The following is a 19,292-nucleotide window of genomic DNA, read 5'->3' as shown; positions in this document are numbered from 1 at the left end:
TCATGTTTTTTTTCCTTATTATTGCCTATTATCAGTAGCTTTATAACTCCGATCTTTATTTGTCTTTCAGGGTTGGAAACATTACACATAAACTTAGAGATATATTTTAATACATACATACATACATAAAAAATACACGAATCACGAAGAAATGCTGAATGGCATGGGTATTTTGTCAGTTTTCATAATAACTCCACTTGTGGAAGGTTCTGGATCATTTGGATTATCCTTGGGAATGAGGACGGCATTTCTAATTAGAAAATTAGTGAGAGTTATCTATATGGTCCTTTTATTTTTTTTCTTCATATATTTTGTAGTAACATCTCACTGCTTTCCGAATCTATCGACTTTTAGCGAAGCGACCAGCATTTGGGTCCATGTTTTCAAGTAACTGAAGCTCCTGATTTAAGTTTAGAAAAAACTTCAGCTAACCTTTCACTGAAAAATTTTTTGACAACTTCTCTCCTTTCTCTTCCTCATTATTTCTTTCCTCTTCAGCATTTCTTTCCTCTTCTAAATCCATTAAGTCCTGATCTGCCAATTCCCCTTCTTTATGATCTATGAGCTATTCCACATTGGTGATATCAAGCTCTAAATTCAGCGTTCTTGCCATATGGATGATTTTTCCACTAATCTCTCCCATTAGATTATCCTCATCGAATGCCTAGAGCATGTTCACATAACTCAACAATTTTTCCATACCCCCTGCATTCATTTTCCCATAACTTCCTCCCAGGAAAATGCAATGTGCCGGATACACTAAAGAATATTATAATTCTCCCAGAAATCATGTCACGTTACCATTCCTTCATCTGTTGCAGCTATTGCCTGCGCACATGTAGTCTGTAGGTAGTACGCCTTGAAGGTGGCAATCGCACCTTGATCCATAGGCTGAATCACAGCTGTCACATTCGGAGGTAGATGCGCCACCTTCACGTCTTGATTTAGATCATGTACGTGAAGAAGATGTCCTGGGACACTACCAAGCAGCAGCAGAATCTTAAAAGCAATGCTCTTTTCACAGCAGTAGGCACATATTTGTGGGAAAAAATGATCTAAAAAGCAGTCTTTGAACAACACAATCGTCATCCAGGCCTTGGAGTTACTTTTGTAGTAGACGGGTAGCTTATTTTTGAATGCTCGGGGGTTTCAAAATGGCAAACAAGAAAATATTTTAATTTAAATCCAGCAGCATTTCCTCCAAGAAGTAGCGTGATCCCGTCTTTAAACGTCTTGAAACTTGGCATTGACTTTGCTTCTTTGTGAATATAGGTCTGTTCTGGCATCCTCTTCCAAAGGAAGCCTGTCTTGTCCATGTTGAAAATCTGCTCTGGTAGATATTCTTCATCTTGTATTACTTCATTCAACTCATGACTGACTTCTTCAGCAGCTTCAGCATCAGCACTTCCTGTTTCTCCAGTTATACGCATGTTAAGTAAGACAAATCTGAGTTTGAAGAGATGAAACCAGCCGTTGTTAGCGTTAAAGTACTACTCATGGTAGTCTGCTCCTTGCTGTTCCTTCAGGTTTTCAAAAAGGCTGCGTGCTTTTGTTTGAATCATCAGCAACTCACAGGAATCTTCTTCTGGATTTGGTCTTCAATCCAAATCATCAACAAGCTTCTCCATCTCATGCATTGGCCCTTGCTTCTTCTTTGTCAAAACTGTTGATTTTATGCCAATCACTCCTTTAACTGCCTCCAAAATCCTATTCTTATGCTTAATAATTGTCGAAACGGTCGAACGAGACAGTCCTTCCTCACGTGCCATTTTGCCGACTTTCCATTATCGTAGGAGTCAATGATCATCTTTATATCCATGTCTAGAGCATCTCTCACCTTCTTATTTGGATTAGGATTTATAGTGGTATGGCTTCTTTTGCCTGACATATCATTGGGGGTATAAGCGGTACAGGTGTTACAGTCAGAGAAACGTGAACAACTCGGCCTCAAATTAACAACTGATGCTTCTCACGGTACGAAACACTGATTAAGGTCATGCTATAGGCCTTTTTTTTTTTTTTTTTATAGGCCTGGTCTACGATGAAGTCAGCATCAGTATCTGCTGTAACAGCGAAGTCAAAGTTGTAATGCTATCAGGTGCGTGTGCAGTTCAGTTGTTGTATGTCGTTAGAGTTGAAGGTTTCCCAACTTTCTGTCCATTGTAACTTCCAACACTGATACTGACTTCACTGTAGACCAGGTGGTGGCCTGCTATACGGCAGTGTTTTGAATAGTAAATCATAACATTGAACATGTGCAAGCGAACATCTGAGAATAATAACATCAGCAAATCACACACTTCAACATTGTATGTAGTGCATATTACTTACAATAAGATGTACAAAAAAAAATGATGGATGGTCATAAGTGCAGTTCATCATAACTCAAATATGTCGCAAGTCAGAGACTACCTGTACTCACATACAGACTCGGTTCCCAAGGACTCCTGCTTGCTTCCTCAAATCAAATCCACCCTTGAAGGCTGGAACCCTTAACCTCAATACCTCGGGGTGCTCTAAAGAAAGCCACACAGGCTCCAAAGGCCATTCTAAGTGTCTTAAAAGTGATGGCAGCCTCTGGACAATGTGTGTGTTTTGGGGCGGGAGGTTTGATAGCTGGAAGCCCCCAGCACTCTCCTGGTGGGCAAGCCGGGGTGAGAAGTAAGAACCAGGTCATGTTCATCTGTTTGTCCTTGGCGCCCAGTAGCACACCAGTCATATTGTAGGCATTCAGAATTACTGACTAGACCTTTCCTAGAATGTTCCAGCATACATTTAATCACATCCTGCAGAAGCAGCAAAAGCTCTCATAAGGGATCCCTATGCTACAAAGCATATTTGAACCCTTTTGTGTGGCTAAAGATGTAGCACCCACAAGAGTGGTTAGGTACCTGTGGTGCCTGGTGCAGCAACGTGCATGGCCTGTGTTGTCTAAGAGGAGAAGGTTAGGGAGCTGCGGTGCCAGGTGCCCATGTTGCAGAACTTCCAAGTGGGTGTAGGGATGTCATTGGGCCTGGGGGCTTGCAGCACATGGCCCGAGAGATGCAACCAAACATCCTTCTTTAACTCAACACCAAAGTTTGAAACCAGACTTAACTCTTCCTGGAGGGGCAGGCCTTCTTCCGCCTAAAGCCCTAATGTTCTCTCCTCCACACCTTTCCTCTCAACTCAGAGAGAGGAAAAGAAGCCTGCAATTTGGGAAGTAGCTTTCTTAAACTAAAAACAAAAAAAACTAAAACTCACAGTTGATAGATTCCTAGCAACTATAATCCAATTTTGATATTTTTAATCTCATGGATTAAGTTATTAGGAAAAGCGTCTGTATCTTTTCTGAGGGGGATTTTGGTGTGAACCTGTACGTATTTTATTTATGCTACTGAAGTGGAGCAACCAGAGAAAGCCAGTGTATCTCAGCAAGTTTGAGACATAGGAAAGAAACAAAATGGTCCCTTGTCGCCGCTACTGCCCATGTAGGGGGATAGCCCTCAGTTTCTATCACCCAGCAGGGTCCCTGGTATTCCCCTTAATCTCGAAGAGTGAGTCCAGTTTTGCACCTACGAAGGAGCTTAGCTCCTTGCTTCAATGCAGCCTCCACGCAAATTCTGCAGGCATCCCTGCCCACTTGGGTTGTCCCTAAATGGGGGAGGGTCTCGGGGGGGGGGTACAAATGGTTAATGCATTCAGCTGCCAATTTAAAGTCTGACCAGAGGTTAGCTCTTTCCCAATGGGCACACTGTTTGGTGGGGGAAGACGGCAATAATGAATTGTCTTGGGACCTGTGAGACTCTAGATTACCTGGGATTTCACTATGTTTATAATATTATTAATAATAGTCGTAATAGTGACTGATACCTATTGTACCCTTACTTCCTGCCAGGCACCGCGTAAAGTGCTTCACATACGTCTTAAGCTGCGTTGTGTAGAGAAGCAAAACCAGTGAAGAGTATATATACATATATGTATACACACACACACACACACACACACGGAGATTTATCTCAAAGAAATGGTTCACATGGTTGTAGAGGCTGGCAAGTCCCAAGTCCATGGGTCAGGTGTCAGGCTAGAGGGTTCTCCTGACTCATGTGGCTGCAGATGGCAGGCTGCTGGCCCACAGGCTATGGAGGCTGATAAATCCAAGAGCAATGGGCAATACAGCAGGCCCCTGGCTCAAGTCCCAAGAATCAGAGGTCAGATGATGACAAGCTGAATGTAGGATCCAGAACAAGCAAGTGAGCTTTGCCAGAACATCCGTGCGTGTGCGTGTGCGTGTGTGTGTGTGTGACGCCGGCCACAACCCTAAGGAAACTTTTCTTATAATTGATTGACTGGACACATCAGATCACATCATGAAGGATAACTGCATCATTACAAAACTTCCGAACTATATCGTTACATAACTGCCAAACCACTGAGAATCATGGACCAGCCAAGGTGACACACTACCTTAACCATCACAACAAGCAATAGCTCATTTAATCCTCACACCTTGGAGGTAGAGACTATCATCTGTTCCCATTTTACTGATGAGGAAACTGAGGCTCGGACAGGTGCCCCAAGGCCTGATTTCCAAGCCTGAATCCTCAACCAATTCTTCCCTACTTCCACTCCAAAGGGAAACACCTTTTCCCTCTCTCACGTCAGCTACAGGCTGGGTTCAGCATTACCTGGTCACGAAGACAGCCGCATCCACAGGGGGGGTATCATCCTTCCCTCCTGGAACCTGGTTGTTGCCGAGATACCGTGCTCCTCCATATTCCTCATTCTGCCAGTGACAGAAGCTCTCCAGGGACCGCTCACCATGGTGCCCAATGGACAATTTGGCCTAAGAGGAATCAGGGGGCAGTCAGAGAAGCAAACTTCCACAGAAGCCAGAGTTTATATCTAGACTACAGTGTAGAAGTTAAGGCTGAGACAGTTCCTCACTGAGACAATTTTCAATAATGCACTGTCCCCCAATAATAACCTAGCACTAGTGGGTATACAGCAGATACCCACATACAGACCTTCAGGGGCCTTATTGTTTAAGTTCAAATGAAGACGAGATTACCAGAGAAACATCCTTCCTTTCTGCAAACACAACAGTTTTTCAGTCTCATGTCTATTGCTTAAATCTGCAGGTAACATGGTCATGCCAGAAAGCACTCAATTCAAAACCAGAAAGTGCTACAATAAATCCACATTTGGGTCGAAGCTTGGATACAGCTCCAGCAGGGTTGTCATGGTTCCAGTGCCCTCGTCATCAAGGTGTTCCACCTAGCTGGAAGCCCAGTGCAAGGCACACCAGAATGAAGGAGAAATGCACATAGCCCCATTGCTAAGGGCTCCCCGAGATCCTGAGCAGACAAGCACACCCCATGCTTCAGTAACGGTGCCTGCCCTGCTCTCACCCGCGACATCCTTGGCCCCTGGCCCAGGGCACACTGTGGTCTTCTGTGAACCCAGGGAGGGAAAATAAGACAGCCAGCCACCTGGATGCCTCCATAGCACTCAACGGCAACCAGGGAGCTTCAGGAAGAGTTATTTTTTCTGTGTGCTCTGAAAGGCACCTCAGGGGACTTACAGAACGTTGTTGTAGCAGGACAAGCTTTGTAACTTGAACGTTAACTTTAATTCCAAGGCTCTGGTGCTGAAACATATTGTATACCTATCAAGAGAGAAAAAAGAAATAGATGAAAATATAACCCTTTTTTTTTAAATACAGTGGTACCATGGATGGGATCCTAAAACATTAAAAAAAAAAAAAAAAAAAAAGGACATTAGGTAAAAACTGAGGAAATCTGAATACCAACCGTATGGACTTTGGTCAATAATGATGTATCAATCCTGGTTCATTATCGTAACCAATGTTCCCTAATAATATGTTAATAACAGCAGAGTACTGTGCGCGGGGGAGGAAGTAGTGTATAGGAATTCTCTCTACCATCTGCTCAATTTTTCCATAAATCTAAAACTCTTCCAAAAACATAAATTCTATTAATTGAAAAAATTATAAAAAATACAGCTTATGCTTTTCCAGTCCAAAAAAAAATATCGAAGAATAACTATGCAGAATTCAAATTTCAGTGCCCATAAATGAAGTTTTACTGGCACATATAAAAAACACATAGGTATGAGAAATATAACCCAGGTTTTATTAAACAGGCCTTCTGAGGCCAAAGAAGCTCCCATAAAACTAAATACCCCCCTCAAAAAAAAAATAAGTATGTGATTAAAAAGAAAACCCTCTGGAATCACACACACATATACAAATATACACACACTCACACAAAACTAAGTCGGACATCAGTATATAGGAAGATGAATAGAACAAGCAATTTTTTTAAAAAAAGAAATAGAGCTTTAGAAGATCCTGGCAGGAAGGTCAAAACTCCAGTTCTGGGCCTTCCTGCAGGAGGCTGCAGAGGAGCTTTATGATGAGGAGAGAGAGACCACTGCCTTCTGGGTCCCTGCTGCATGCCAACCTGTCCTGGGCACATCACGGCATCATCTCCAAGCCTCACCACTACCTGTCCAGGTAGATCTCTCCACCCCCTCTCAGCCACAGAAACAAGCTCAGTGAGGCAAAACAAGCAGGACCTCTAGCCGGTTGACGGCCCAGATCCAACCCAGGTTTGTCCAGACAACAAGTCCCTGTTCCTTCCTTCATTCCCCGAATTCCTCATTCTACACAAAGTCTGTCACTGAGAAAAAGTTATAGGCACGAAAAGGGTCTATTGTTCTCAACTCCGCACCTCTTGTTGGCAGAATGTAAAGGCCTCAGTATCAAGAAGCCAAAGGGAGGTACTTCAAGGTGAATGAAGAGATGGAGGAAACCAAATAAGACAGAGGAACCAAAGATGACGTGGATGAGGGGGAAAAAAAAACCTATTAGACTTGAGGAGACCAAGGTCATTATGATCCTCCCAAGTTCCTCGTCAGTAATATGGAGACAGCAGACCCAGAAAGGTACAGCAGTGGGCAGATGATAAAGGAGGAAGTGTAAGAATTGGGGAAGTCCCTGGGAGGTACAGATGGTTAACGCACCTGGCCGCTAACCAAAAGGATGGAGGTTCAAGTTCACCCAGGGGTGCCTCAGGAGAAAGGCCCGGTGATCTACGTCCCAAAAATCAGCCACTGAAAACCCTGTGGAATACCATTCGACTCTGACACACAAGTCAAAAATCAACTCCATGGCAACTGGTGGTAAGAGATGGAGGGAATGGGACCAGAAGCTCTTTAATATTCCACTTGGTTTTTTCTTGTAGACACAACTAGAAGGGAGAATTTCCAGCAAAGGCACTGAAAACTACTCCAGTTGGTGTTGCATTTACAGTATCAAGACATCGGAGCAGCACAAAGCAACCACCACAGCAGGCAACATAGCCAGGGTCAATTCAGGCCAAGTGACGCTGGTCAACAGCTCAGCGCCCACCGCACACGTGTCGGAAGCTGAGCACACGCATTATCTGAACATCTGTGGGGAAAAGGGATTAGCTGTGTTACTGCTGGATTTTCACTCTTTGAAAACGATTATGGAAGTTAAATAAGATGTATCATTGTCTAATATTTTCTCCCACAAGGAAAAAGAGAATGCATTCAGTTGTTCTGTTCTCACTTCTTTTTTTTTTTTTCTTTTGTTAAAATTTCTTTACCTCAAGAACAAAAGAGCAGTTATTTATTTCATACTGGACCAGCCACGGGCCAATTCTAAAGTCATGTCTTAATCACTTATGCCCAAACCCGGGTGAAGAAGGGAAAAGCACATAACTTTTTCCTTCTTTCTATATTTCAAGAACCACCCAGTGGCTGCAATTCACATTTTTCCTAAAACATTCACCATTAGGATTGAGCCCAAACTGGAAAACCTCAGTTCATGAAATTTCAAAACACCAACATTGAGGAGAATGAAAACATGAGGTTAGGACAGACAGAATAGAAATTGTACAGTGTTTCAAGGTGTAATCTAAATGCCCCATGCCTGTCACGTCAATGCCAGCCAAACACCATAGACATTCAGGAATATCATAGGATTAAGGAAGTCACCTGGTAAAGTGATTCGCAGTGATACTCTGACAGACCACAGAAAGAAAGGCAAAGGACCCACAAGGAATGATGTTTTAGGAGAAACAAAACAATAGAAAGAAATTTGCTTGCCAAAATCTCTCGTTTTCATCCTGCTGGCTGACAGTCCAGAATTATGTACACTTTATATACACTGACCCCACGCTCAGCCGTCACTTCCCTGGGAGCTTGCCGTCAGCTGCCGCTGAGTTGGCCCCAGCTCATGGCGACCCCATGCACAATGGAACAAAGCGCTGCCTGGTTCAGTGCCGTCCCAACGACTGGTTGTGGATCAGACCATTGTGTTCCACAGGGTTTTCATTGGCTGATTTTTGGAAGCAGATTGCCAGGCCTTTCTTCCTATTCCGTCTTAATCTGGAAGCTCCACTGAAGCCTGCTGAGCCACGTAGCAATATGCAAGCCTCCAGTGACAGATGGGCAGTGGGTGTACATGAGGCGCACTGGCTGGGAACCAAACCCGGGTGTCCACATGGAAGGCAAGGATTCTGTCCCTGAACCATCCTTGTCCTCTGAGTGAACGTGCACAAAAAAGATGTGCAATACAAGGGAGAAAAAGGCTTCATGCTCTAACTCACGTTCTCCAGTAAGGCTGCAGAGAGGCGTTTCCTCCTGACACGTAACTAGGGCATCCCCACCCGAGACAGCAGGTATTAGGGCCCAACCATGGGCTATAGTGCCGTGTCTGCCACCTGGCGTGCACTGTAACACACCAGCACAGCCCCACAGAGCAGCAGGACACAGTGGACTCTCTGGCCACCCAGCCAGGTGCACCACATGAAAATCTAACAACGGCCACAACACACTTGGCAGTGGGCCCCCAAGACATGGACAAACTCCCCCACTCTTCCCATGGATACTCGGGCTCAGGAGCAAACTTGTGGAGACTGTGGCCATCCGATGTTAAGGGAGATACCTGGCTGGGCTGAGGACAGCATGGCCAATGGTCTGGAAAGTCTGTCTCCAGCCTCCAGATGTGGCCACGTCCCAGGCAAGTGTTCGGGCCCCTGGCTATGTGTGTCACATTTCCTTGGCAGTCGGGGCCTGAGCCAGCGGGCCTGCTGCCAGCGGAGCACTGCAGCTCTCCAGGCTGGGTGACAGGGGAGCGGCAGAGGGTGGACAGGGACCAGGGAAAAAGCAGATGGTGGGTCATGGGAGGAGCTGCCCACACTGCCCTCTGTCTTCACAAGAGCGGTGCCTCTGCAGTTGCTGGGAGCTCTGCGGGGACCCTCACGCTTCACCCTCAGGGCCCATCCCCTAAAAAGGGAGGCGCTACATTCTCCAGCACAGAGGCTCTCAGAGTGGGGTCCCCAGACCAGCAGCATCAGCACCACCTGGGCACTTGGAAATTCAAGTTCTTGTCCTCTCCCCAGACCTGCTGACTCAGAAACCCTGGAGTTGGGGAGGGGTGCCTTACCATCTGTGTCTGACAGTCCCTTAGGAGCTCCTGATTCCACTGGAGTGTGAGAACCTCAGCTCAGGCACAATCCTAGTTACACCCGTTACCAGAGAGCAGGGTCTTGTCTGTTTCACAGGGTAACTGAGTAAAATTTATGTCATTCTTCCTCCAACCAGAACTTGCCTGGAACGTCTCAGGTTTTTCATTCCATTCCATGGTAGTTAAGGAAGCTAAAAACAACCAAAGCTCTGTGGGGCAGCCTGGCTTTCCAACTCAGCTGCCCGATCCAGGGTTTCTGGTGTCGGTGCCACCTGGCCCATCTGCAGTGTGTTCCTAACCCTTTTCCTGTGTCCCCACCGCCCCAAGCAAACGAACATCGAGACAGTCCCTAAGAAGGCATCGTGGCACGTCTGGAAGATGGACAGACACCAGCCCGGGCACCATTCCGTTGCTTGACACCAGCTCGAAGGCCCCACCTGGAAGAGGCTTCTTCCTCCGTGGTACTTACGCAGGTAAGTGGTTTCCAGGGGGCACTGATGCTATTTCCACAGCCTGGAGAAAGACATTCTGAGAGAAGCTGGCAGCCAACACCAGCAGGCTTTCTCTCAGGTCCAAGCCCCCAGCAAACATGCTCTGGAGGCTCCACTGACTTCACGTTCCCACTCACTGTTCCTGGGGGCTTGTTTGATGACAGCTTCAGCCCCCACCCCTCGCCCAGCCACAACTATTCCCGTCCTCCTGGCTTCAAGGTTATCTCACTTACAGCAGGAACCTTTTTCTGAAACATCCACCAACACCACAAGCTGCTGTCAAGCCAACTCTGACTCATGACCTCAGAGCAGAACTGTGCTCCATAGGGTTTTCAATGGCTGATCTTTTGGAAGTAAATCACCAGGCCTTTCTTCCGAGGCATCTCTGGGTAGACTTGAACCTCCAAACTTTTAGTTAGTAGCTGAGTATGTTAACTGTTTTCACCACCAAGGGACTCGAAAACAGCCACAGGAAGGGGAATTCTTTTAATTTCCTAGGGTTTGAGGGATTGAAGAATGGTAGTTGCAGCAGGAGGGGAGTGTGGGGAAGAGGAGGGGGTCTTGTTAAAACAAGGTGTAATGTCTGAACGTTTAAGGTTCTTGGGTGGCACAAACAGCTTCCTCTTGGCTACAAACCTACTGTTTGGCAGTCTGAACTCACCCAGCAGTGCCATGAAACAAAGGCTCAGAGACCGACTTCCATAAAGATTATAATATGGATGGACCTGGAAGACATTATGCTGAGTGAAATAACTCAATCACAAAAGGACAAATATTGTATGACCTGACCTATATAAAAAGACAAGAAAAGGAAGATGCATAGAGAACAGTTTAATACTGGTTACCAGGGGTAGGAGGGAGAAGCAAATAGTGGGTTAACAGTGACGGAAATACCACACTGATCAAGGGTACTGCTGCACAGTTGATTACTATAATTTCTGTTAATAAGTTGTATACCTGTCGAAAGCTGAATTGGCAAAAGCTATGTGATAGACATATTTAAAACAATGACAAAGAAAATAAGAAGAGCAGCTCATGGGTTTTGGTTTCTCAGTTTGGAGATTTAGAATCATGGTTTAATGGGACATCCCAGTTAACTGGCCCAATAACATGTTTAGAGCTTCTGCTCTATTTCCTAGTTCATTCTGTAGTGCCTGGGGTCTTAGAGGCTTGCAGGCAGCCATTCAAGACACAATAATTGGGCTCTATTCACCTGGTGCAACAGAGGATAAAGGAGCATCAGGGACAGAAGGAGGATATGGAATGTGTGGCTAATTGCCTCCATGAACAACTGCCTCCTTTGCCATGAGACCAGACGGACTGGATGATGTCCAGCTACCATTACTGAACATTTTGATCAAAAATTCCATAGAAGAATCCTGATCAAAAGGGGGAAAACACAGAACAGAATTCAAATTCTCATGGAATTCAGACTTCCTAGAGCCACAGAGGGTGAATGAACCCCTGAAACTCTTGCCCTGGAATAATTTTTAAATCTTAAACCAAAAATATCCCCTGAAGTCTTCTTAAACCAAACAATAGTTTAGCTTAACTAGTAACAGATGTCTGTCCGTTTGTCCTATTGTGGGAGCTTGAGTGTTGCTGCGATGCTGGAAGCTATGCCACTAGTATTCAAATACCAACAGCGTCATCCAAGGCCGACAGGTTTCAGCTGAGCTTCCAGACTAAGACAGACTAGAAAGAAGGACCCGGCAGTCTACTTCTGAAAAGAATTAGCCAGTGAAAACCTTATGAATAGCAGCTGAACACTGTCTGATATAGTGCTGTAAGATGAGCCCCTCAGGTTGGAAGGCACTCAAAATACGACTGGGAAAGAGCTGCCTCCTCAAAATAGAGTAAACTTTAATGATACGGATGGAGTCGAGCTTTCGGTACCTTCATTTGTTGATGTGGCACAACTAAAAATGAGAAGAAACAGCTGCAAACATTCATTAATAATCAGAACATGGAATGTACGAAGTATGAATCTAGGAAAATTGGAAATCGTCAAAAGTGAAATGGAATGCATAAACATCGATATCATAGGCATTAGTGAGCTGAAGTGGACTGGTATTGGTCATTCTGAATTGGACAATCACGTGGTCTACTACGCTGGGAATGACAAATTGAAGAGGAATGGCGTTGCACTCATCATCAAAATGAACATTTCAAGATCTATCCTGAAGTATAAGGCTGTCAGTGATAGGATAATATCCATATGCCTACAAGGAAGACCAGTTAATACGACCATTATTCAAATTTACGCACCAACCACTAAGCCCAATGATAAAGAAATTGAAGATTTTTACCAACTTCTGCGGTCTGAAATTGATCAAATATACATATACATGCACTGATAATTACTGGTGATTAGAATGTGAAAGTTGGAAACAAAGAAGAAGGACCAGTAGTTGGAAAATATGGCCTTGGTGACAGAAATGATGCCGGAGATCACATGATTGAATTTTGAAAGACCAATGACTTCTTCAGTGCAAATACCTTTTTTCACCAACATAAATGGCAACCATACACGTGGACCTTACCAGATGAAATACACAGGAATCAAATCGACTACATTTGTGGAAAGAGATGAAGGAAAAGCTCAATATCATCAGTCAGAAAAAGGCCAGGGGCCAACTACAGATCAGACCATCAATTACTCAAATACAAGTTCAAGCTGAAACTGAAGAAAATTAGAACAAGTCCACTAGAACCAAAGTACGATCTTGAGTACATCCCACTTGAATTTAGAGACCATCTCAAGAATAGATTTAATGCATTGAACACTGATGACTGAATACCAGATGAGTTGTGGAATGACATCAAGGACATCATACATGAAGAAAGCAAGAGATCATTAAAAAGACCGGAGAGAAAGAAAAGAGCTAAATGGATGTCAAAAAAAGACTTTGAAACTTACTCTTGAATGTCAACCAGCTAAAGCTAAAGGAAAAAATGATGAAGTAAAATAGCTGAATGTAAGATTTCAACGGGTGGCTCAAGAAGACAAAGTATTATGACGATATGTGCAAAGACCTGGAGATAGAAAACCAAAAGAGAAGAACATGCTCAGCATTTCTCAAGCTGAAAGAGCTGAAGAAAAAATTTAAGGCTTGAGTTGCAATAGTGAAGGATTCCATGGGGGAAAATACCAAACAAAGCAGGAGGCATCAAAAGAAGATGGAAGGTCTACAAAGAGTCACTATACCAAAAAGAATTGGTCTATGGTCAACCATTTCAGGAGGTAACATCTGATCAAGAACTGATGGTGGTGAAGGAAGAAATCCAAGCTGCACTGAAGGCATTGGTAAAAAACAAGACTCTGGGAATTGACGGAATACCAATTGAGATGTTTCAACAAACAGATGCAGCGCTGGAAGTGCTCACTTGTCTATGACAAGAAATTTGTAAGACAGCTACCTGGCCAATCTACAGGAAGAGATCCATATTTATGCCTATTCCCAAGAAAGGTGATCCAACTGAATGTGGAAATTATCGAAAATTATCATTAATATCATATGCAAGCAAAATTTTGCTGAAGATCATTCAAAAGTGGCTACAGCAGTACATTGACAGGGAACTGCCAGAAATTCAAGCCGGATTCAGAAGAGGACCTGGAACCAGGAATATCATTGCTGATGTAAGATGGATCCTGGCTGAAAGCAGAGACTACCAGAAGGACTGTGTGGATCGTAACAAATTATGGATAACATTGTGAAGCATGGGAATTCCCGAACACTTAATAGTGCTCATGTAGAATCTGTACATGGATCAAGAGGCAGTTGATGGAACAGAACAAGGGGATACTGCATAGTTTAAAACCAGGAAAGGTGTGTGTCAGGGTTGTACCATTTCACCATACCTATTCAATCTGTATGCTCAGTAAATAGTCCAAGATGATGGGCTATATGAAGAACAGGGCATCAGGATTGAAGGAAGACTCTTTAACAGCCTGCGTTATTTAGATGACACAACCTTGCTTGCTGAAAGTAAAGAGGACTTGAAGCACTTACTGGTGAAGATCAAAGACCACAGCCTTCAGTGAATATAAAGAAAGCAAAAATCCTCACAACTGGACCAATGAGCAACATCACGGTAAATGGAGAAAAGGTTGAGGTTGTCAAGGATTTCATTTTACTTGGATCCACAATCAACACCCATGGAAGCAGCAGTCAAGAGATCCAAAGACGCACTGCATTGGGCAATCAGCTGCAAAAGACCTCTTTAAAGTGTTGAAAAGCAAAGATGTCACCTTGAGGATAAAGTTGTGCCTGACCCAAGCCATGGTGTTTTCAATCATCTCATATGCATGCGAAAGTTGGACAATGAGTTAGGAAGACAAAGAAGAACTGATGCCTTTGAATTGTGGTGTTGGCAAAGAGTACTGAATATACCGTGGACTGCCAAAAGAACGAACAAATCTGTCTTGGAAGAAGTACAACCAGAATGCTCCTTAGAAGCAAAGGAGATGAGACTACATCTCACATCCTTTAGACATGTTATCAGGAGGGAACAACCCCTGGAGAAGGACATCATGCTTGGTAAAGTAGAGGGTAGATTGACACAATGGCTGCAACAATGGGCTTAAGTGTAACAATGATTATGAGGAAGGCACAGAACCCAGCAGCGTTTCGCTCTGTTGTACATACGGTCGCTGTGACTCAGAACCAACTTGAAGGCACCTAATAACAATAACAACTGTTTGGTTTTAAGAAGACTTCAGGGGATACTTTCTATTTAAAGTTTAAGGATTATCTCAGGGCAATAGTTTCAGGGGTTCATCCAGCCTCCATGGCTCCAGAAAGTCTGGGTTCCATGAGCACTTGATATTCTGTTCTGCATTTTCCCCCTTTTGGCCAGGATTCGTCCATGGGTTTGGTTTTAATGTCCAAATGTAACATATTTTTAAATTTACTTAATAGTGACTGCCAACTAGAGCAGCAGAAAAGGGTTGAGTGATCAGAGAAAGTGTGAAGGGGCCCAGTGCTCTGCCGTGATCACACTGACTAAGAAGCTGCAGTCCAGATAACCAAGGGCTAAATGTGAAGACACTGCCCTTCACCGCAGTGGGACTGCCGGTATTACAGAGGCCAGGAAAGCCCTAAATTCAAATTGAATGTGTCTTGCCCCAGATTTGCCCTCAGCAGTGGGCTCTTGAGTCTGAAGTCTTAGTACAGGCAGCTGCAGCACAGTGAGGGGTGTGTGATAAACCCAAGGCCCTGACCCATCAGGCACTTACTTCAGTCCTTCCAGTACACAGCAGGGGGAAGTGATCCCTATGTACCATCCCTCCCTGCCTTGTGATAAAAACAATCCCCCTGACCGGATGATAAATGATGAAAACAAATATCGAAGTAGCAGCTCTGTTTTATGACTACTTTAGTTATCATAATGCATGTTCATTCCTTGCACTTATGCCCTGGACAATTAAATAAATACATGAAATAAAATTATCTGCAGATGAAAGAGTCCGGCATGTAGTCAGGCACCACTCGCCCTCACCCGGGGTTTCATCTGGGCAGACAGCAGCACTGCAATCCCACCATTAACAACACCTCTGATAGAGATCTGAAGTTGTGCAAACGAAGAGCATGAAAATATTTCTCAGAAACCAGTGCCAAGCACCGGGACCAGTTAACGGAACTCTCATAGTACCTATTTCCCAAGGGGGTAGCCTGGGGCCCTTGTTCTACACTTACAGAGGCCCATGCCTTGCAAACTGCACCAGTCGATGGCTCTCCAGGGCCTGCACAGCAGGTGTGCTTTGCAGAAGAGCCTGTCAGGTAAGGACGGCAGTTGGGTCCAAACTAACTCTACGTAATGCATATATATTCCAAATGCTACTGAAACAACCTCAGCGTTAAAGTGGGCATGTCTAAGGGTGTGAAAAGGACCAACTGAGTTTGCTACAGATACAGGTATGTGTTGCTTAACGCCCAGGATATGTTCTGTGAAATCAGACTCTATGTGATTTGGACCTGGTACGAACACCATATACAGGAAAGAGGCGTGCAGGACAATCCCTTGGGGACCTCGGGATCCGCGCTGCCACAGCTGTGCCAAGGGATTGCATGAAAACTTTGACTCCACTGTCAACAGTCCTGCATAGTCACCACCTGGTCTCCAAAAGCCATGCCTGGCTCCCACCAAAGCACACACTTGCCATGCAGCCGGCCAACTCCAGGCACGCCACTGGCTTTCCCTTTCTTTCTACCTGCCTACCTTTCCCGCCCTACCAGCCCCTCCTCCATCTTCTTCTCTGCCTCTGCCTCCTCCCCCAGGCACTTTTTCTGCTACTCCTCCCACCACCACCGTAGCCCAGGCCGCTCAGCGGTCGCTGCTTTGGGAGGAGCCTGTCCCTGGCATGATGCACTGGGCATCCTGGCCTAGTGGGACAGCAGCCTCAAGGTATATGCCTCTGGGCAGTTCTGGCGGCATCTGCACGGTCCCTACCTGAGGCAAGCACAGGGGGACAGGCATCCTCCGGGGGATGCCAGGACAACTCCTTCCCCCTGCTGCCCCACAGCCAGGGCTGATGCTGGATCCGGAGAGCTAGTGACAGACAGACAGGATCTACAGTACTTAGTAGGGTACCTCTACTATGTCCTGTTCTCCAGTCTGGATTTCTGAACGCTATTATAACCTTATAGGACCACAGACATATATGCGGTCAGACATCGCCCCAACAGATGTAACTTGGCACATACCTGTAGATGTCATTGTTGTTAGTTTCTGTCAAGTTGGCCCCCAACTCATGGTGACCCCACGCACACTGGAACAGACTGCCAGTCTTGCACCAGCCCCATGATCGGCTGTGGGTTGGACCGTTGTGATTCAGAGTTTTCACCGGCTGAAGCAGACCTCCGCTGAAACCTATTCAGCACCATAGCCATACACAAGTCCCCAGTGACAGGTGGGTGGTACCTGTGCCCAGGTGCACTGGCTGGCAGTCATACTTGGGTCTCTCGCACGGAAGCCGAGAACTCTACGACTGAACCACCAGCGTACCCACACACATAGATGCCAACAAAAAACTAAACCAGTTGCCACGGAGTCAGCTCTGACCCATGGTGACCCCACGCGTGTCAGAGTAGAACTGTGCTCCACAGATTTTTCAAGGCTGTCACTTTTCAGAAGCAGATCACCAGGCTTTTCTTCCAAGGAGTCTCTGGGTAGACTCGAACCTCCAAACTTTCTGTTAGTAGCTGAGTGCTTCACCATTTGTACCACCCAGGGACTCCTATATGAAAAGATATGGGTCCCTAAAACAGGCACTGAAATGTATCTTAAAAGCAAGCAGGGTCCCTGTGGGTGTTACCACACCCATTAAGCCCAGGACTGGGTTTATGAAAATCTCTTTTCCTGTGACCATTTAAGGGAGAGGCTTGACTGGGATGGCAACTTCCTATGTGGCCTTCGTGATGTTCCCAAGCCTCTCTGCCTTTGGGTCTCCTTGGCTCCTTTAGCTACTGGGCATACTCAAGAAAATGAGCTATTAGACTCTGTCTCCACCACAGCGGAGAATGCAGTCCTGGGGCCCTCTGTTCAGGCCACTGCATGCCACTCTGGCTGCCCAGCTACCGCAGTCCCACCTACCAATGCCCAGAGCTGGATCCCACCAGGGATGAAACACCAAGGGTTCATCTGAGCTTCTGTGCCCAGACTCACCCACAGCCTCACCCAAACTACCTCTAAAAGCCCCACAGTCCTGCTTAGCAACAGAATTCCAAACACAGGCAAAGATCCATCTGCTGACCTTGCTCCACCTTGACTGACACCTGGCCCAGAGACCCTGCAACCTGGGGACTGAGGCATGCCACCTCCCACAACAGCCAGCACAACCAGGGCCTCAAGAAGGTGCCCTGCCCACCCACTCCTGCCTGTCCCCTCCAGAACCTCCATCACTCTCCCCCCTCATATTGATTGCTCAACCTCTTGCCTCCCATTTACATCTGTCCCATAGCTACACAGCTGTTGGCTGCCCAACACTATACCTTCCTTGTGACAGGAACTAACAACCCTGACCCACTGGTCAGGAGGCAGGCTCAGAGTGGTTTTGACACTGCCTGTGCCTCTCCCCTGGTAAGTGGCAGAGCAGGGATTTGACTCAGGCCTGCCTGAATCTAAACCCCACACTCTAACCTCTACCCCACCTTCCCTCCAATCAGCCCCCATTGACTCTGCTTCCACCTAGCTAGGCTCTCCTCTTCATCCCATCTTTCCTCTTCACCCCACCCCCAATCTGGCCAACCCTTATTCTCTCCCAGCTTAAGACTCCCTTTCATGAAGCTTCCCTCCTACTGGATGTAATCACTCCCCCACCCTCCACTCCACCACGATGACCCTGCAGATACTCTTGTGACATGACAGCTTTATTCACCTGTCAGTGCCACTGCCTTCTGAGGGAAGGACAGGGCCTTTTTGGTACTTGTATCCCCAGCATCTCCTGCAATGCCTGTAGGTTTTAAAATGTTTGTTAGGAAAAGGGATGAATGGGTGAGTTGGGATGCATGCTAAGATCCTTCCATGCCTAAAGTTTGAGGACTGTAGCCTCCACGGGCCTCCCTGCCATCATGTGAAGAAAGCTTCCCCCTATCCCATTCAACAGTCTGATGTAGACACAGGCTACATCATGACTCCTTCCTTGGGTCCTCAATTCAAACACTCTCCCTCCTTCCTGCCAGGCCCTCAGGGAGCACATCAAGCTGTGTTTCACACTACGCTTTCTTTGATTCCTCCCACTAGTTGGCTAACTTTGTGTCCCCCTTGGGGTGGGTCTTGCACATGGCAGTGTCTGGGAAAGCCTCTGGTGATAAATTACAAGCAGGGGCAACTCACTGAGCAGGCCCAGGCCCCTGAACACTACCAAGAGCCATGACCAAGGTGGCGTCGGCAACGCAGGCACTCCCCATCCCTCTGCAATACCCAGCGTTCACAGGATATGTGCACAGCCCCGCCTCCCAGTTTCTTCCTTAATTGGGGAGATGGTTAAGATACAGCACCCGCTTCCTGAGCACCTGTCAGGGAGTACACAGCGCACCCTGCATAAAGGCTCATGTCCCGCACTTACCATATTCATGACGGTGAGGATGAACCTCTGGGCTGCCTCTGCCCCATGGTACTGGACCATGTTGGCGTCAGCCACCACCAAGGTCTCCACTGTGTACTCGTGGGTGAGCCGGATGGCATTCCTCCGCTCACGCCAGTCCCTCGAGGGCCTGTCCTTCCTCGACTTCTTATGTCCTAGAAAATAATGGAGACATTTGTGTAGTCCTTGGTGTCTTGATAGTCAAAGCCACACA

At 46.0% G+C, this 19,292-nt stretch overlaps 1 protein-coding gene across 1 annotated transcript in view; it reads right to left on the bottom strand.

Annotated features, from left to right (window-relative positions):
• Positions 1-19,292, bottom strand: part of ADAMTS17 (ADAM metallopeptidase with thrombospondin type 1 motif 17) — a 389,915-nt gene that overhangs the window by 284,776 nt on the left and 85,847 nt on the right. Inside the window, exons 3-5 of the mRNA XM_064267055.1 lie at positions 19,061-19,233; positions 5,564-5,647; positions 4,668-4,825 (exon numbers count right to left, since the gene is read on the bottom strand). Coding sequence (XP_064123125.1) covers positions 4,668-4,825; positions 5,564-5,647; positions 19,061-19,120 — 302 coding nt within the window. The 5' untranslated portion in view covers positions 19,121-19,233. The remainder of the gene's footprint in view (positions 1-4,667; positions 4,826-5,563; positions 5,648-19,060; positions 19,234-19,292) is intronic.

Source organism: Loxodonta africana, chromosome 13, assembly GCF_030014295.1.
Source record: "Loxodonta africana isolate mLoxAfr1 chromosome 13, mLoxAfr1.hap2, whole genome shotgun sequence".
Classification (NCBI taxonomy): domain Eukaryota; kingdom Metazoa; phylum Chordata; class Mammalia; order Proboscidea; family Elephantidae; genus Loxodonta; species Loxodonta africana.
The sequence above is the reverse complement of the archived record's forward strand: the minus strand, read 5'-3'. Positions and strand labels throughout refer to the sequence as shown.